This window comes from Cornus florida, unplaced genomic scaffold (genome assembly GCF_030987335.1).
Source record: "Cornus florida cultivar Cherokee Brave unplaced genomic scaffold, ASM3098733v1 CherokeeBrave_3.0.0_Hap2_Chr11, whole genome shotgun sequence".
NCBI lineage: Eukaryota > Viridiplantae > Streptophyta > Magnoliopsida > Cornales > Cornaceae > Cornus > Cornus florida.
The window spans coordinates 16,111,993-16,128,158 of record NW_026775581.1 but is presented as its reverse complement, the minus strand read 5'-3'; the positions used below and the strand labels follow the sequence as shown (position 1 = coordinate 16,128,158).

The 16,166-nt window shown below is 34.3% G+C and overlaps 1 protein-coding gene across 2 annotated transcripts; it reads right to left on the bottom strand.

Moving 5' to 3' along the window:
• Positions 1 to 599: 599 nt before the first annotated feature.
• On the bottom strand, positions 600 to 9,061 carry LOC132283563 (serine/threonine-protein kinase STY13-like). 2 transcript variants are annotated; one of them, XM_059785533.1, is made up of 6 exons: positions 8,449 to 9,061; positions 7,211 to 7,332; positions 2,115 to 2,311; positions 1,815 to 1,989; positions 1,284 to 1,418; positions 600 to 1,148 (listed from the first exon to the last, which is right to left on the bottom strand). In XM_059785533.1, the coding sequence occupies exons 1-6, from the start codon at positions 8,735 to 8,737 to the stop codon at positions 942 to 944; spliced, it is 1,125 nt and encodes a 374-aa protein (XP_059641516.1). In that variant the 5' UTR covers positions 8,738 to 9,061; the 3' UTR covers positions 600 to 941. The 2 variants fall into 2 exon arrangements, with proteins under 2 accessions (XP_059641516.1, XP_059641517.1); XM_059785534.1 differs by lacking the exon at positions 8,449 to 9,061 and adding an exon at positions 7,765 to 8,315.
• Between the last annotated feature and the right edge of the window lie 7,105 nt (positions 9,062 to 16,166).

The window sequence follows — 16,166 nt, the reverse complement described above, 5'->3', positions numbered from 1 at the left end:
TCAATTCTACTAGTCTTTTCAGACATCTCTCCTTGGAAAATAATAACTCTAATGACCTGCAAAAGAACACCCGAAAACAAAGAACTAATTTGTTCAATCTACACAAGGCAATATTATCCAATGATGGGAATATAACTTACCAACAGAATGGTTTGTCAACCCATATCCGGAAACCAAACCAAACCAACCCACCCCACCGAAAGATAGATGCATTATCACATCCTTGCCGAAAGCACCATATCATAACAAACAAGTAGACAGCAATCAGTTGTCGCTTTCAAAAATCTAAAAAAATTCATTTGTAACACAATATTGTTTGTTTTTTCCTCTCCCCGATCATATATTTTTCAGGAGATCACTCATCCTGGTACAGGTGACTCATCCCAGTACTATTCCAAAGTTAAGCATGCTTATGAAGTAATACCACACTTTACATCACCCAAAATGTTACCTACATTACTCTGTGCATTACTCAGTGACCTAACTAGTAAAATGCTCAGCTTCCCAAACGAGTGTACCCACATTCAAGTCCCCTTCCCCCTAGTTTGTCACGGAGCAGCCACACACCCACTGAATTTACGTAGCCAGTACATATCATCTTAACAATAATAGTAATGATGATTATTACTAGTATATATAAAGGGTGATCTTACAGAAAAGGTTGAGCGCCAGTCCACCACCAAACTGGCAAGGCAATGAAATACGCATATTTGAAGAACCCAAAAGAATAAACCAAAATTACAGAAAGATTAATGGGAAAGCTTTACATCATCCATTAAAGAGAGATGTTGCAGGGCTCCTCAGCCTATTATATGTATCATCATCCGAATCTTCTCGGCTCTGAAACCCTAATTTCTTTTGTTCCTTCACAAATACAGGTATGGATCTTTTGGACAATGAAATATTAGTATGCTAGCTGTTTGTATGCTCAGGATGTAGTTTCAAGGTCCTCGATACTTGCGGAAGCATAGACAGCTCTGAGGTTGATCAAGAGGGATCATACCTCCGCCTTTTGATGTGTCGATGGCCTCCAACATGGAAACTACCTCATCCATCTCTGGCCGCTTGTCGGGGTTAGCATCCCAGCATCGCTTCATCACGTTTGCCAGAGAACTTGGGCAACACCTTGGTATTTCTGGCCTCAGATTCTGTGGACTCAACATGAGTTGCAATGATTACCCAGCAGAAGAAAGAAAAAAAAGGACATGCTGTAATTGACAAAGAATGCAGGGATGATTAATGGTTATGAGTGAATATAATTAGGATAAGAAGAAATAATGCACCTGGCGAACAACCGCTGAAGTCACTTCTGAGAAACTGAGGTCAGGATATGGCATGTCACAGCAATATATTTCCCATAAACATATGCCGAAGCTGTACACATCGCACTTCCTGTTATATGGGTTGCCATTGAGAACCTGTAGTTCACCCATTTGATATTTCATTGTCTATGTCATAACTGATAACCAAATGTTTTCTTTCTCCTAATTAGATAAACAAGCGTCACTTATCAAAAAAAAGAGGAGGATAAACAATTGTCAAAGTCCAGCAGAATTTTGCTACAAGGACAACAACTATTGACAAATGCCAGTCAGAAGCCAACGTTGCAACTATTGTATTAGGTAAAACATGGTTTAGGTGGGACAATTTTTTCTATGCACCAAGAGAAGTCCAGTTCTTCATTTAATTATGGACAAATGTTCATAATCCGCCTCCTGAGGCAAAGAAATGAAAACTACCAGAAGATCTAAATGCTAGAATCGAAGTTTCTGTTTGAATTTAAGATCCTTCTCAAAAAAAGAAATACTACATACCTCAGGAGCCATGTAACCAAGGGTGCCAGTCTCCCCAGTCATGTCATTAGGATTTGAGGCCTCAACACGAGCAACCCCAAAATCAGCTATTTTTACAGTTCGTGTTTTGTCCAATAACATATTTTCTGTCTTCACATCCCTGTGAACAATCTTCTGAGAGTGAAGGTAACTCAACCTACAAAATGTAGTACATTTTTCGTTTTAGCTCAAGAAAATCACTAGTTACAGGTCACTCTTGAGCTGCCAAGCTGCAAAAAATTGAAGAATCATTTTACAAAAAGTAAACCAACAATAAAGTACCCTCTAGCAAGATCAAGTGCTATCTGGTGAACAACTTTGAAAGCCAACTTCCTTCTCCTGTTCTTTATGAGGTAAGATTTCAAGGCACCTCCTGCAAGATATTCGACAACAACGCAACAGATATTACTTGGCATACCGATGTGACCATTTTCCGTCTGTATGTTCAACTCTGAAGAGCCCATCGTTGCCCCTATAAACTGCAGACAGGATCAGGCATGAACTGTTAGGAACAATATTTGACAAGTATCTGAAATTGAAATTACCATGGAATACAAATATTTGTCTAAGGCAGTGATCATCACACCATCCAGTCTCCCAAAGAAATATATGATGAAACTTAAAACTAGAGAAAACTAACTTTTTCTACTTCTTCTAGCCTCTAAAACTAGCAAAGTAAAAAATTACATGTATGTCCAGAAAATATAAAATGTTATTTATCAAATTTATATGCTAAACAGTTTAACTAATTTAGTTTTTTGCAAGGGTTATTTATAAAATTTATATGCAATACAAGTCAACTCCTTTAATTTCTTGCAAGGTCATAACTCCAAAATATTCCTATAGCAAAATAACTATCAAATCCAAACATTTCACAATAGGAATCAGGAAGTGTAACCCATGAGAAGAAGACAAAATAAGATAGGGAATATAAAGAAAGCTGTGTATAATGGAAGCCAAAAGTTTAATGACCATACAACATTCACTCTTTGCAGGGAAAAGATTCAGGTGGGACATCCGTTAAATATGGCAACCATCTTAATTTGATTATTACTGTGCGACCCGCAAGGATTTTGTTTAACTCTCAAATCACAAGATTCATATACAAATGATCATCCTACTGAAATTTTTAAAAGAAGATCCAATATCAAAGATGAAGATAATGAGTACTACTGGAAAGGCCATAAGCAGTATAGTTTAATGAATGACAGACAGGAAAAGTAAATGGCTCCCAGGCTCCCAGCTAACAGCAAACATTGGCAAAGGCATAACAGAATGTCAGGGTGGATTCCAAGGCAATAATTAATAAAGTATAAATTAAAAGGATCTTTCTCAATTACGGGGCATCGGGCTTTTTTCTAAATGAACAAAACTTCAAAGTGTCATACTAAGCAACTTGCTTGACACAAAATGGAAAAGGCCTGCAAACCAATTCAAGGATAACAGGGTTAAGGAAAGGACACATGGCCACTCTTAAATTCAACAAACAGATGTGATTACTTGACCAGGTAAATAAGAAATTAATTCCTAAAGAATTCACATGTTGAGGTTATATTAAATGAGTCCAATATTTTCGCATAATATCTACGATTATAAATTATTATAGCATTTTTGAAGCATCTAGACCAGTCGGCAGTTAGCATAATAGTAAAAGCAATTTAGGAAACCCCAAGGGGTTGGTCTAGTTGGAAAAGACTTGGGCCGTGGTGCCTCATGAAGCATCAGGTCTAAGGATTGATTCCTGCTAGGTGCAAACAATTCCTTGGAGGAGGGGTGTCTAAGTACCAACTAGGTAAAAAAGAAACCAGCAGCAATTTAGGAATTTAACAGAGACTATCCTTCTGTTTCTCTTTATTGCAATAGTTGTTCCAAAGCTTACATTAACTACCATCCTTCAGAAACACATGTAGAATCATCAAAAGCGTCATCATACTTGGGGAAGTAGCAACTATTACAGAATTTTATAAGAGAATCCAAGTAGTGCAGTAATATGGGCTATGGCTACCATCAGTTGGCAAAGAGAGGGAACCAAAACTCCAGAATATATAAGGACATTCTATACTCAAAAGACTTCAGTTGTGCAATACCATCAGTATATGATAGAAACAGAAACAGTATTTATATATTCTACATGGATTCCCCAGTTCCTCCTGAGGCAATGATATCGAACACACTACACTAGTATGGTATAGGACACACGTTTGACAGATAAACCCAAGTAGGACATGCTGATGTTGTTGTCATGATGAAGCACAGGAAGAAGCTCAAATTTAATAGAATGTCATTCAATTTAAATTCTAATCCCTCTTATCGCATAATAAGTGTCCATCTTCCCCATTTCAGATGTTCTAAAATAATTGTCCCTTTCAAGAATTCAATGTACAAAAATTAAAATTTCCTAAATTATCCTACACATAAAAACATACCAAATTATCAATGTAAATGTTTAAATTTTGAATTATTAGTTTTGGAATTTCTAAGAGAGAACGCATTTCCTTTAAAAAGTTAAGACCCCCCAAAAGGACACTTATTTTGGGACGAAGTGAGTAATTAACTGTATCCTCAAATAAGGGTACCATAAATTACAATAATATATATATAGAGTCTTGTTCAGTTGCTCCCCGGTGTGCAGGGAGCGCTATCAACGACTGTTAAGCTAACTGTTGGATTTCATCCAACGGCCCCAAAATAAAATACCCTTTTTGAAAGATTTCTGGTTTTAAATAAACAAAACCAATTTACAACATTAAATGCCCTTACTCTTTCACCGAATATTGTGTCATATTTTTTGTACAACTAACAAAACCACTGGACTTATAGTCACCGGAACTTTTTTACTGTGTTTTACCAAGTTTTCGCCAGAAAATTGATTGTACTTCAGATAAGTCATGCTCAGTGTCGAAGCTTTTGAAATCCCCGATAGTGATTTTCCAGATAATCTATTAATGCCGGTGAAACTGTACCAAAGACTTTGCACCCCAATATTGGACGTATCGGATGTTCGATTTCATTCAACCTTTTTACCAATTATATCCATGTTAGTTAGTCCCAAAGTTTCAGTAGGAACTACGTCAAAAAAAAAAAAAATTATTGCTCACATGGAAACATCTTAACGACATGCAATTCACATCACTCACTGGAATTTCACCGGAGAATTTATTCCGAAGCAACAAATATCCCTTCATCTTCTTGCTACGCAGATCCAGCGGTATAGGACCGGTCAGAGAATTCTCCAACACGTCAACGAAATTGAATTCTGCCGACGAACCAACTTTCTGAAACTACGAACCAGTGAACTCGTTCTCAAAGAGTTGTATACTTCACCAGTTTTTATGATTTCCCTTGATATATACAGTAAGCATAAGCAAGAGTCCTTAGAGAGAGCAAGTGAAAGACAATGTTGAAATTTTGCCCGCTTGTTACCAGGCAAAGGAAGGGGTGAAAAAAGTTAAGACACAAAATTAATGGTGATTTTATTGGTTTTAAAACCAGAATCTTCCAAAAAGGGTAGTTTCCTTTGGGCCGTTGGATGAAATCGAACGGCTAGCTGAAGAACTGCAGTTAACGCTCCCTGCACACTAGGGAGCAACTGAAGAGGACTCTATATATATGTATATACACATTTGTTCTTGCAAATAACTCCGACAATGCTCTTGGAAAGACTTGAATCCTCCACCTTTCACTTTGAAAGGATATGAGATACCATTAGGCCATACACCTTGGTAGTTACAATATTTTATTATTTAAATAAAGCGGAATGGTGAAATAAGTTTCATGTAGTCGACCCCAAGTAGTTGGAAAGTCTTGATTGAGTTAATTTGATTATATAATATATTTATGTGCAAGATGTTAAACATAAGTACCAAATTTTTTAACAAATTTTAAGCCAAATCCACACTCCCTGCATCCTGAGATTTGGAGCTGAAGTTTGATACATAGAAAGATAACAACTTCCTATATAGGTAACCAAGTCCATCTAAGAACCAAATGCTCTAAGGCACTTGCTAAATGGCCCAATAGAGGCATACAGAGGAAAAAAGTTCACGAGTCTTTAAATGAAGCAATTAGATTGAGCATTATTCTTATTCTGAAAAATCTATAAAAATATCCCATTCAAAAAAAAAATAAAAATAAAAAGAAGAAACAGAAGCAATTATAGATTGAGCATTGAATGGCTAAGCTGTAAATTACAAAACAGTACAAGTAGTCCCCAAAAAAGCTTCCAACAACCATAAAACCTATTGTAATGGGTGGGTGCTTCACGATCCAATCCAAAAACTTAAGTTATTAGGTGGGACTACCGTCCAATCCATATTATACCCATTTCTCTCCCATCTGGATCCGTTGTGGGACAAGACTCCCCTTGTAACATTCTCCCCCACCCAAACTTGCAACACCCTCGTTCCGATTGAGCCACCCTGCCTACCCGGGTGCGCTCACACGGACGCCTCCGGGCCGGGCACTTAGCGTGACACCCGATCAAGGATTGGGCTTGCCTCTGATACCAACTGTAACGGGTAGATGCTTCGCTATCTTACCTTAAAGCTTAAGCTATTAGGTGGGGCTAACACCCAACCCATATATACCCATTTCACTTCCCATTCGAATCCGAGATAGGACAAAACTCCCCTTGTAACACCTATCCACTACCACTACCAGTCAAGAGAAAGCTAAACCCTTGAAGCCACAAATTTTCTAAAAGTAACCAAAAAAGAAAATGATATTCTAACACCCAAAAAGAACTTTCAAAGATTTTGTTGAACATTCTGCAGATTATCTTGAATATAGGTAGTTATGACTTGCGAATGTGATCCTCCCCAAAGCTAAGGCATTTAAAGAGATTACCAAATGCTAAGATGAAGTGATCAACATTCTGCAGACCATCCTGAATGTAGGTAGTTATGACTTTTGAATGTGATCCTAACCAGACCTAAGGCATTTAAAGAGATTACCAAATGCTAAGATGAAGTGATCACAAGCAATCAATCCCCATTGTAAAGAAGCCACATAAAGTAAATGCCAAAACAAACTAAATAAATACCACTACAAAGACTCACCCACTATTTGCGTAGGATATAGACAGGCCTGCTATTAATGTGGGTATCTAGGTTTCTAGAGTAGGATTTGCAGCTCAAATTTAAGCCATGAAACAAGTAGCCGGCTCAAATTGGAACTGGCTCAATTCGCTCAATAAGAAGCAGTTGCACAATTCACTTAAATTTTAGACATTAAGTTAATAAGTTCTAAGTTCCTATATCTAAAATCACCCATAGAATGTAGACAAGTACCCCATGCATGCAAATCTTATATAGAATCATATACTACAAAACTGTACTGCCATATAAATTAAGACACTGGGTCGTGGTGTAGAATGTGACCTTAGTTACATTAGGATGGTCAAGCTTATGCCACACTGCAACTTCTTGTGTAAAAGCCGCCCTCAATGATGCTATTTCAGCTTCTGTTCGATGGCCCTCTTCTCCCCAGTCCAGCAGTTTAACTGAGGATTAGAAATGGGTTAAAAAAAATAATAAATGTACTATTTTTGGCGAAAATGGAAACCATTTTTCTCAAAAACTTCTTAACAAGGTAAAAAAAAATAAATTAATAAATATAAAAAGAAAAAATTGCAGCTGATTTTTTGATTCTTTTTAAAGAAAGAAAATAAAATTTTAACTTAGATTATGGCTGAAGATATAACAATGATGTTGACAATGACACTGATGATGATGACAAATACCAACAAAAACAGCAACAGTTGGGATCCTAATTTCTACCTAGCAGTTCATATTTGATTTTTTTTTTTTTAATAAGTTCGTGAGCAGTTAATATTAAATAATGATTTCCTTACTTTGTTATTATTAAAAAATAAAAAATAGGATCACATGAAAGTTCAAAACTGCTACACCACCACCTCAGTTATTGCAATCACCTGCCAATTCAATCAAAACCCGTGCAGGAGTCACGGATTCCATGAGAGTACTTTTACAATTGACATTCAGAAACCCCTCCATAACCATCAATTGTAATAGAAACCAAAAATTATGAACAAGAAACAACTTTCAAAATAAAAAAATTAATAATAACAAAAATGGAAACAATTAGAATAGTTTGGTCAGCGAACGATGGAAAGGAGTGGAACAACAAAGATCATGACTCTCATTAAGGGCCAAAAAAAAAATTTCGAGTGGATTAATTGCTATTTTTTATTTTTTTTTAGTAATTCTAAATTCAATCAGCTCCTCAAAGAAAATGCAATTGTTGCAAAAATAAATTCAGTAACAAAATCCGACTGGGTGTTATAAAAAATGACCTAATTATCATTTACATATATGGATACAATTAATACACACTATTAAGACATACCCACACAAACTTGCAGATCTATATACATATATATAGAAATTTATATAAATGCGTATGTTCCAGGAAAATTGGAACAAGGGGAGTAAGAAAACTAAAATGGATATTCATAAGTAGAAGACAAATCCCAGAGAATAACAAAAAGCGAAAGAAAAATTATAATAAGTTTTTTTTATACCCTTCTTTTTGGAAGAGTATTAAAATGATAAAAACGAATCCAGAGAAATATTAAAATGAAAAGTGGGTGACTGACCGGCAACATCTTGGCCGTCGTAGATACCACGGTGGACGGTGCCGAAAGTGCCACGAGCAATGACACTTTTGATGATGAGCTTGGAGGGATCGATCTCCCACTCGTGCCTCTGCCTGGCGGTGACTGTGGCGGGCACGGTGGCGGTGGTGGCGGAGGGGTCAGAGTCATGTTGTTTCTTCTTGTTCTTCTCCATGGTCCATGCCCTGTTGAGGTGTCTCTCCAATTGTTCATCTAAGCTCTTCAGATCAATCTGATCTGCCCTCACAAATCCATCACTGCTCTCCTTCATCTCTCTCTGTCTCTACACACACTCTCTAGAAATTGAAATAATATAGGCTGATCGATGATTGAGACTTGGGAGTGAATAATGGTATGGTTTGTCGAGTGCTTGATGGGTTTAATTGGTAGTCAGTCAGTCGTGTGTGTAAGTGTGTGTATTTTTGTGGACTAGTATTTCTTGTTCATCTTCTTTTTCTGCAACAAGTCAACAATCTATGGCGAGTCTGTGTATGTTTGAGGCTCTCTACAATCAGCGCCATGTGGGCACATGGAATTGCCTGAAATACAACGTGTGTTTCTGACCCACTTCTCGTGTTTCTGACCCACTTCTCCCTCATTCACTCCCCTTATTATTATTATTATTATTCTTAGTATTAGTATATATATATATATATCGATATATAATTATGTGGCATAAAGACACAAAGAGTTGCTGATTAGTACAGTGATATTTTTCAGATGTAATTAAAAGTCTCCTTAACCTTCTAAATAGTTATAAAGTTGATTCTTGTCAAGTCGAAAAAAGAATAAAAGAAATAAATAAGTATAACAAAATATTGAAAATAAAATATTTTTCAAAATGAAAAATTGTATTTAGATGTGATAAGTTGATTTTGTATTGCAAATCCATCTAAAAATTGTCTTGAATAAAAAATTTGTCAACCAATTTTGATAAAAAAAAAAAAAAAAAAAAAGAGCCATCAAAAGTTCCTGTCAGTTGTCTTTCTCAAATTTTTTATTTTTTTTTTCCTAGCACAAAGTTGCTTTTGTCAATTGAGAACACACTAACATTGTATATCATTTTTTCAAAAGAAAAAGGAAAAAGAAACTAAGTCAAAATCAAGTTAAAAATAAAAAATGACCAGAATGTTGATTTTATGAGACGACATTATGTAGAATCCATGTGAACTTATTTATTAATCAATTTTATATTATTTGTTAATCCATTTTATATTCTAGTTTTAGTTTGCTTAAATAATTTAAATAGCATTGCCCACAAAAAAAGAAAATAAATAAATAATAGTATTAATTATAAGATATGAAAAAACCAAGAAGATATTGTTAATTTATTTTTTTTAGATAATTAGAGAAAAATATAATTAATGATCACGATGGATGCCCTATTTGAGGAAACCGCGTTTGGTATGCAAAAATGGAATGCAATGCAAGTTAGAATGGGATGAAATGGTTATTCTTACTATATTATTTAGTTGCAATTATGGAACGTGTAGGAATAGAATGATAATAATCATTCTAGTGTTTGGTTGGACCAATTTAAAAAATAACATTTTTCAATAAAATTTTTAAAAGAATTGATGGTGGTGGTAGATAGCGGTAACGATGGTTGTGGATGTGGAAAGCGATAGTGGCGTAGGTGGTGGTGTTGGAAGCCGGCGGCGGTAGAAAATGGCGACGGCGCTAGTGGTGAAAGGCGACAGTGGTGTTAATTGAAAGATGTAATACCCCTAATTTTAAAATGATAGTCTCAGTATTTATTTATTTGTTTTAATTGTATTTTTAATTATTTAATTGATTATTTGATTAATTGCTTATGTGTTTAATTGAATTAGGTATTACTTGATTATTTGATTATGTGTCTATTTATTATTTGTATTTGTCTATGTGTTAATTATTTAATTAGATTATGTGTTTAAATGGTATTTTGAGTAATTGTAAATTAAATGTTTTCTTTTCTTTTATTATTTTATTTTATTTTTCTTTTATGGTTATGGTTAGTAGTAATGGGCCAACCAATTGGGTCGCATGGACTACTTGGATAGGAGGTTAGATGTGTATGGATTATTACCCATGGATAGTTGTGTATGTATATATATAAATATATATTATATACATATATAAAAAGGAAAGTAATTTATTAATTACTTTTATGGTAACTTGGGTAGTAATATTTAATCTGATGTATATGTTTTATATTTAAATAATAAAAATATATATAGATTTGATACGTGTTATGTTTTAAATTACTTTATAATATTATGATAACTTAACTATTATTGGATAATCCATTAATAAATAATGGAATGTGTATAATTTATTTATTTAATAAACATATACATAAATTATATACTTAACATATTTTACTTACCTTTTTAATATATATAAAAGGGAAAGTAATTTATTAATTACTTTTATGGTAACTTGGGTAATAATACTTAATCTGATGTATATATTTTATATTTAAATAATAAAAATATACATAAATTTGATACGTGCTATGTTTTGAGTTACTTTATAATATTATGGTAACTTAAGTATTATTGGATAATCCATTAATAAATAATGGGATGTGTATAATTTATTTATTTAATAAAGATATACATAAATTATATACGTAACATATTTTACTTACCTTTTTAATATTTTAATATATATATATATTTTTAAGTTTGACTTATTGGGAAAATGGTTAGGGTTATTTTATTTAGCCTATAAATATATAGCTATAGGTTGTAAAAGGAGGCTAAAAATATTCACGTGATATATTCTAGAGATAGAGAGAGTTAGAGAGGGAAGGAGGAAAAGGAGGGAAGGAGGAAAAAAACCCTGTAGAGAGAAGATCAAGGAAACAGAAGTTTAACTTTCGATCCGAAAGTTTAAGGCAAGTTCTTCTTCTATCTTTTTCCCGTTGATTCGTATTTCTGTACATGTCTAGGAAATTCTAGGATTTATTAAACACATAAAATTAAATAATTATGCATGTTTAATTGGATTAGAACATAAGTTTTATGAATTTGGTTCATATCTATTCTTGTGTTATAAATTAATAAATGCATGATTTTGATTTGATTTCCGGTGTGAATTTTTATATGTTTAAATTATGTATTTTTCATATCTGTGGAATGATGGAACGTAGAAATATGCCTAGGATTCCTGAACATTAAATAGGAACTAGGTTTGGGTTTAAATAAATTTAAATAGACTCAATTATAATGATGCTTGCTATTTGAATGTTTTAAACAAACGAATGGATTTAATCTTTTAACATGTTTTAGCAATTAAGATTAAATGTGTAGGATGAATTGGATATGGAGAATACTTATTTGACGGTATAATAAAATATCATCATGTATAAGATTCAATTTGTGTAGGACACATGATATAAGAAGCTTAAATAAATAATAAGTCATTCCTATTTTGTGACAACTTGATATCATATTATCATAGTTATTTCTTGATTGTTTGATGTATTTCCTTAATCGTTACATCAATTGTTGGATTGTGTGGTTTAATGCACCGGTATGGGACGGTGGCATTCTAGGGACGAATTAATTTATCAGTTAAGTCCTACCTATTTTATATAAGGGAATGGATTAACTAAAATGTTAAGTCCTATTTATATTCAAGTCAAGTCAGCTGAATAAGTTGAATGGCTTACGGAGGATTAATTTATTATATAAGGTAATGGATTAATTAAAATGTTAAGTCCTACTTATATTCAAGTCAGGTCAGTTGAACAAGTTGAATGACTTATGGAGGATTAATTTATACTGGATAGGATGGTTACTAGATTTTATATATATAAGTATGGTGCCATGATATGAGCTTGAGTCTCAGGATCAGTGGTTAGGGCGCGTATATCGTCAGGGATGTGTAGCTAGATATAGTGTAGTTGTGTACCCTGGTAAGTCTAGGTACTCATGTCCACTATATGTGCGTTTTGCATGTTGCTTACTATTCAGGTTGAGACAATCCTATAGTCTAGTGAGGTTCCTTTAGTGTGTATTTATATATATACGGACTACTAGTTATTGTTGGATTGATTAGGATGTATACGTGTATCGAATCTCTGCTTGGACTGTAGTAGAGTAGAACTTGTTTGTGGGCCTAACCCACCATTATTTTTCAGGTGTTTGTCAGGAGTAGATGTTGTTCGTGCTGAGTAAGGATCAGTCTACTTCACTCCTCCGGTTTATCTACATAGGAGTTCTTTTATGTTTCAGTTTCCTGATGTAGACAGTTATTGCTATCATTTGGGTTTTTCTAGGGGTCCACACAGTATAGATTCCCGAGTTGTATTAATGGAGGATTAATTGTATCAGAATGTTTTTATTTTTAATAAGAATTTATTCTGAGGAGTTTGGATTATCCTTTTAGTTTCTTTTCAGCATTTTTATTTATTCTTATTTATCCTCTTATATTCTATGTTCGTTTATTATTAATTTGTTTTCATATTCTCGAATATTCAGGCGTGGGCCTGGCCAACCCGCATTCGGAAATTCGGGAGTATCACAAAAGTGGTGGTAGTGGCAGTGGTGGAAGTAGTGGTGGTAATTGATCTATCAGCTTTATCAATGATAAACCACTCACAATAGAACGAATCCTTGTAGGATATGACTATATAGAGGGTGCTGAACCTCAAAGACTGTGTTGGAATTGGTAAGTACAAAATTACTTCTGGTTTTGATTCAAGAGAAGAATTGGTTTGTTTGTTTTCTATTTCTACTTGCAATGAATGTAAAAACTGAAATTAAACTAAGTAATGAGGGAATAAGTATCAAGAGAATGGGAACTTAGGGATTGACTTCACCATTGGCCTCATAACATGGTCAATTGTAGTAATTTCTGGGGAAATTCATATTTATGTATATTCGGGCATCGAGTGGCATCACGCTCACTTCCAATTCAATTAGAAATATATATGTGAGCAAACACTAAGTATAACTCATTTTCGGTTGGCACGGACTGTCTACCTAACTACTCTAATCTACTATACAGTACAACCCGTTTTCCCTAGTCATGAATTATCAAACTAATCATTCATATATTCATTAAACACCAATAAGTGCTGGAATATGCACATTTCAGCCCTTAACCTTGGGTATATTAGAACCTTGATTTATCTTTCTTTCTCCATCTTAGTAATAATTTGTTTTATGTCCGATTCTAGGAACTTAGGACTACTCAAAGTTTATTCAAGTGTATTACAACTTTTATGAAGTCTCAGCGAGAGAAGGGGGCAAAAAGGGAAATAAGCTGCAAAAGTGATCCACTCGATCGATCGAGCCTTAAGCTCGAATTGGAGTCAACTATAAATAGTTTGTTTAGCCTCAATTTCATATATACACACTTGGGGGGTGAAATAGGAAGCTCTCTACACTTTCTCTCTCTAGGGTTTCAACAACAAGAAGAAAAAGGAGGCAGAGATGGAGCTGAGCTTGGGGTTGGATGTGCACACCTTGAAGATCGTCTTCCTTCTTTCCATGGCCGGCTAAACTCTCCACTTAGGGTTTGGATGAACCCTAAGTTTGTGTAACTATAAATCTTAACTTCATGATTTTGGAAATTGTAATTGTATAATTGTTAGGCCTAGGGATTTTTTGTTGGCTGTACTAAACAATGATATACTTTATCTATATATAAATTTTAAATCATTTTCATATTGTCTTATATTTGGATGGGTTATTATTAATCTCAAACTTGAATGATTTTTGTAATTGTGTTTAAGGATGGCCTTGTATTTGTGCTCATTTGGATACACTTAATATTTGATTTGATGGATTATGCTCATTCTTGATGGATTATACCACAATGTTGAGTAGTTAGGTGGATAATTCATTCTTGAGGTTGATAATTCATACTTAGCGAATGCATGTGTATCATTATTCTTTATTGATGATGTGTGCTTGTAGCCATGTCTCTATGTATGCAATACAATATTCCCATGAATTGAAATAATTTGTGTAGTTACATGAGCTTACCGGTGAAATCCACACCCTAAGTCTTTCTCTCTTTTGATTCCATTTTACTTAACTCTTGCACATCTCTACTTATTATTACACTTAGCTTAATTCTAGGATTAAAATCAACTCAACCAAACCATCATTTAAACAATCAAATGCTCATTGATATTAAGTTTAATTCAAGCCCATAGTCCTTGTGTTCCCTCACTCACACTACTTACATAGTTGTAGTAGAATACTTGACATTGAGATTGTTGGTTGCATCACTTTATTACATTGCCAAACATATCTCATTTTGTTAAGTTTATAAATATTAAAAGTTTGCTCAACACCGAGAAAGGCAATAAAATTTTTGGCACTGTTGCCGGGGACTTCGGTTTAATTGAATTGAATTTGAGATTGGTGTGTACTTGATTGCTAGTTTTAGGATTTTATACATATTCTTTTCTTATTGTTCATTTGCATTTGCAATTAGGTACTTGAGCAAGCAAGAAGCACACTTGGGACTTTCGCACATAAGCTTGGGACCTTTTGTAAGCGTATCTCAACCTCTTGACTTATATTTTGCACTTTTTATCTTAATTTGCATAGCCCTTGTCGAGGCTATTTTGATTTTCTTTATTGTTCAAGCATAGGTCTTTATCGTGGCTATTTATTTTTGTCTTTCATTCTTGTTGAATTGAGGAGAATGGGATCAATGTATTTGGATGTTTTGGTGGTGGGTTGTTGAAATTGTTGTGATGATGTGTGTTGATGTGATGTATGTTTGGTAAAAGGTCTATTGATACTTCTTTTGTTCCTATCGACCTTGAAATTGAATTTACTCTTCGGGAACTTAGAAAGCATAATAGGAACCTTCTTCCTAATCACAATCAATCATTTGATCAAATGGAAAATAACGACAGTCCACAAGGTCATGTTGGACTACATCATGAACCAAACCCTCATCAGGTACCACATAATGAACCTCATCCATTGCCTCATCCTCCTAGGATTCTCCGAGATCATTACACTTTAACCACCTACAATTCTCCAATTTGCTATCAATTGCCAAATTTCAATGCAAATCATTACAAAATTAAACCTAGAATCATCGGGATGTTACCTTTCGTCGGTGGCTTTCCACATGAAGATCCTTATAAGCCTTTGCATGACTTCTTAGAAGTGTGCTCCATCGTCAAAATCACCAGTTTACCGGAAGATGCTTCAAAATTGAAACTCTTTCCCTTTTATCTCAAAGATAGAGCCAAGGTTTGGTTTAATGCTCTTGCGGCAAATACCATTACTTCGTGGGACTATATGCAACAAGAGTTTCTTAGGAAATATTTCCCCGCGAGCAAAACAACTCAAATGAGAACGGCTATAATGGGATTCACCAAAAGTGATGGCGATCAATTGCATGAAGCTTGGGAAAGGTTGAATGATTTGCTAAGAAAATGTCCTAATCATGAATTACCAAAATGGAAATTGGTACAATGTTTTTACGAAAGTCTCTCCGACAAAAATAGGCAAATGATAGATGCTTCGTGTGGGGTACATTTTTGTTAAAATATGAAGATAAGCTTTGGACACTTTTTGAAAACTTGAGTGGAAACTCAATGCATCGTGATTCTTCTAATCTTTTAGGTAGGCTTTCTATGTTAGGGGGAAAGAAGGTTGAAAATTTTTGTTATCTTAATAATTCTTTGGAGGTCGCCGCGGAGGTGAAAACTCTCACTCAAAGATTTGACCAATTCT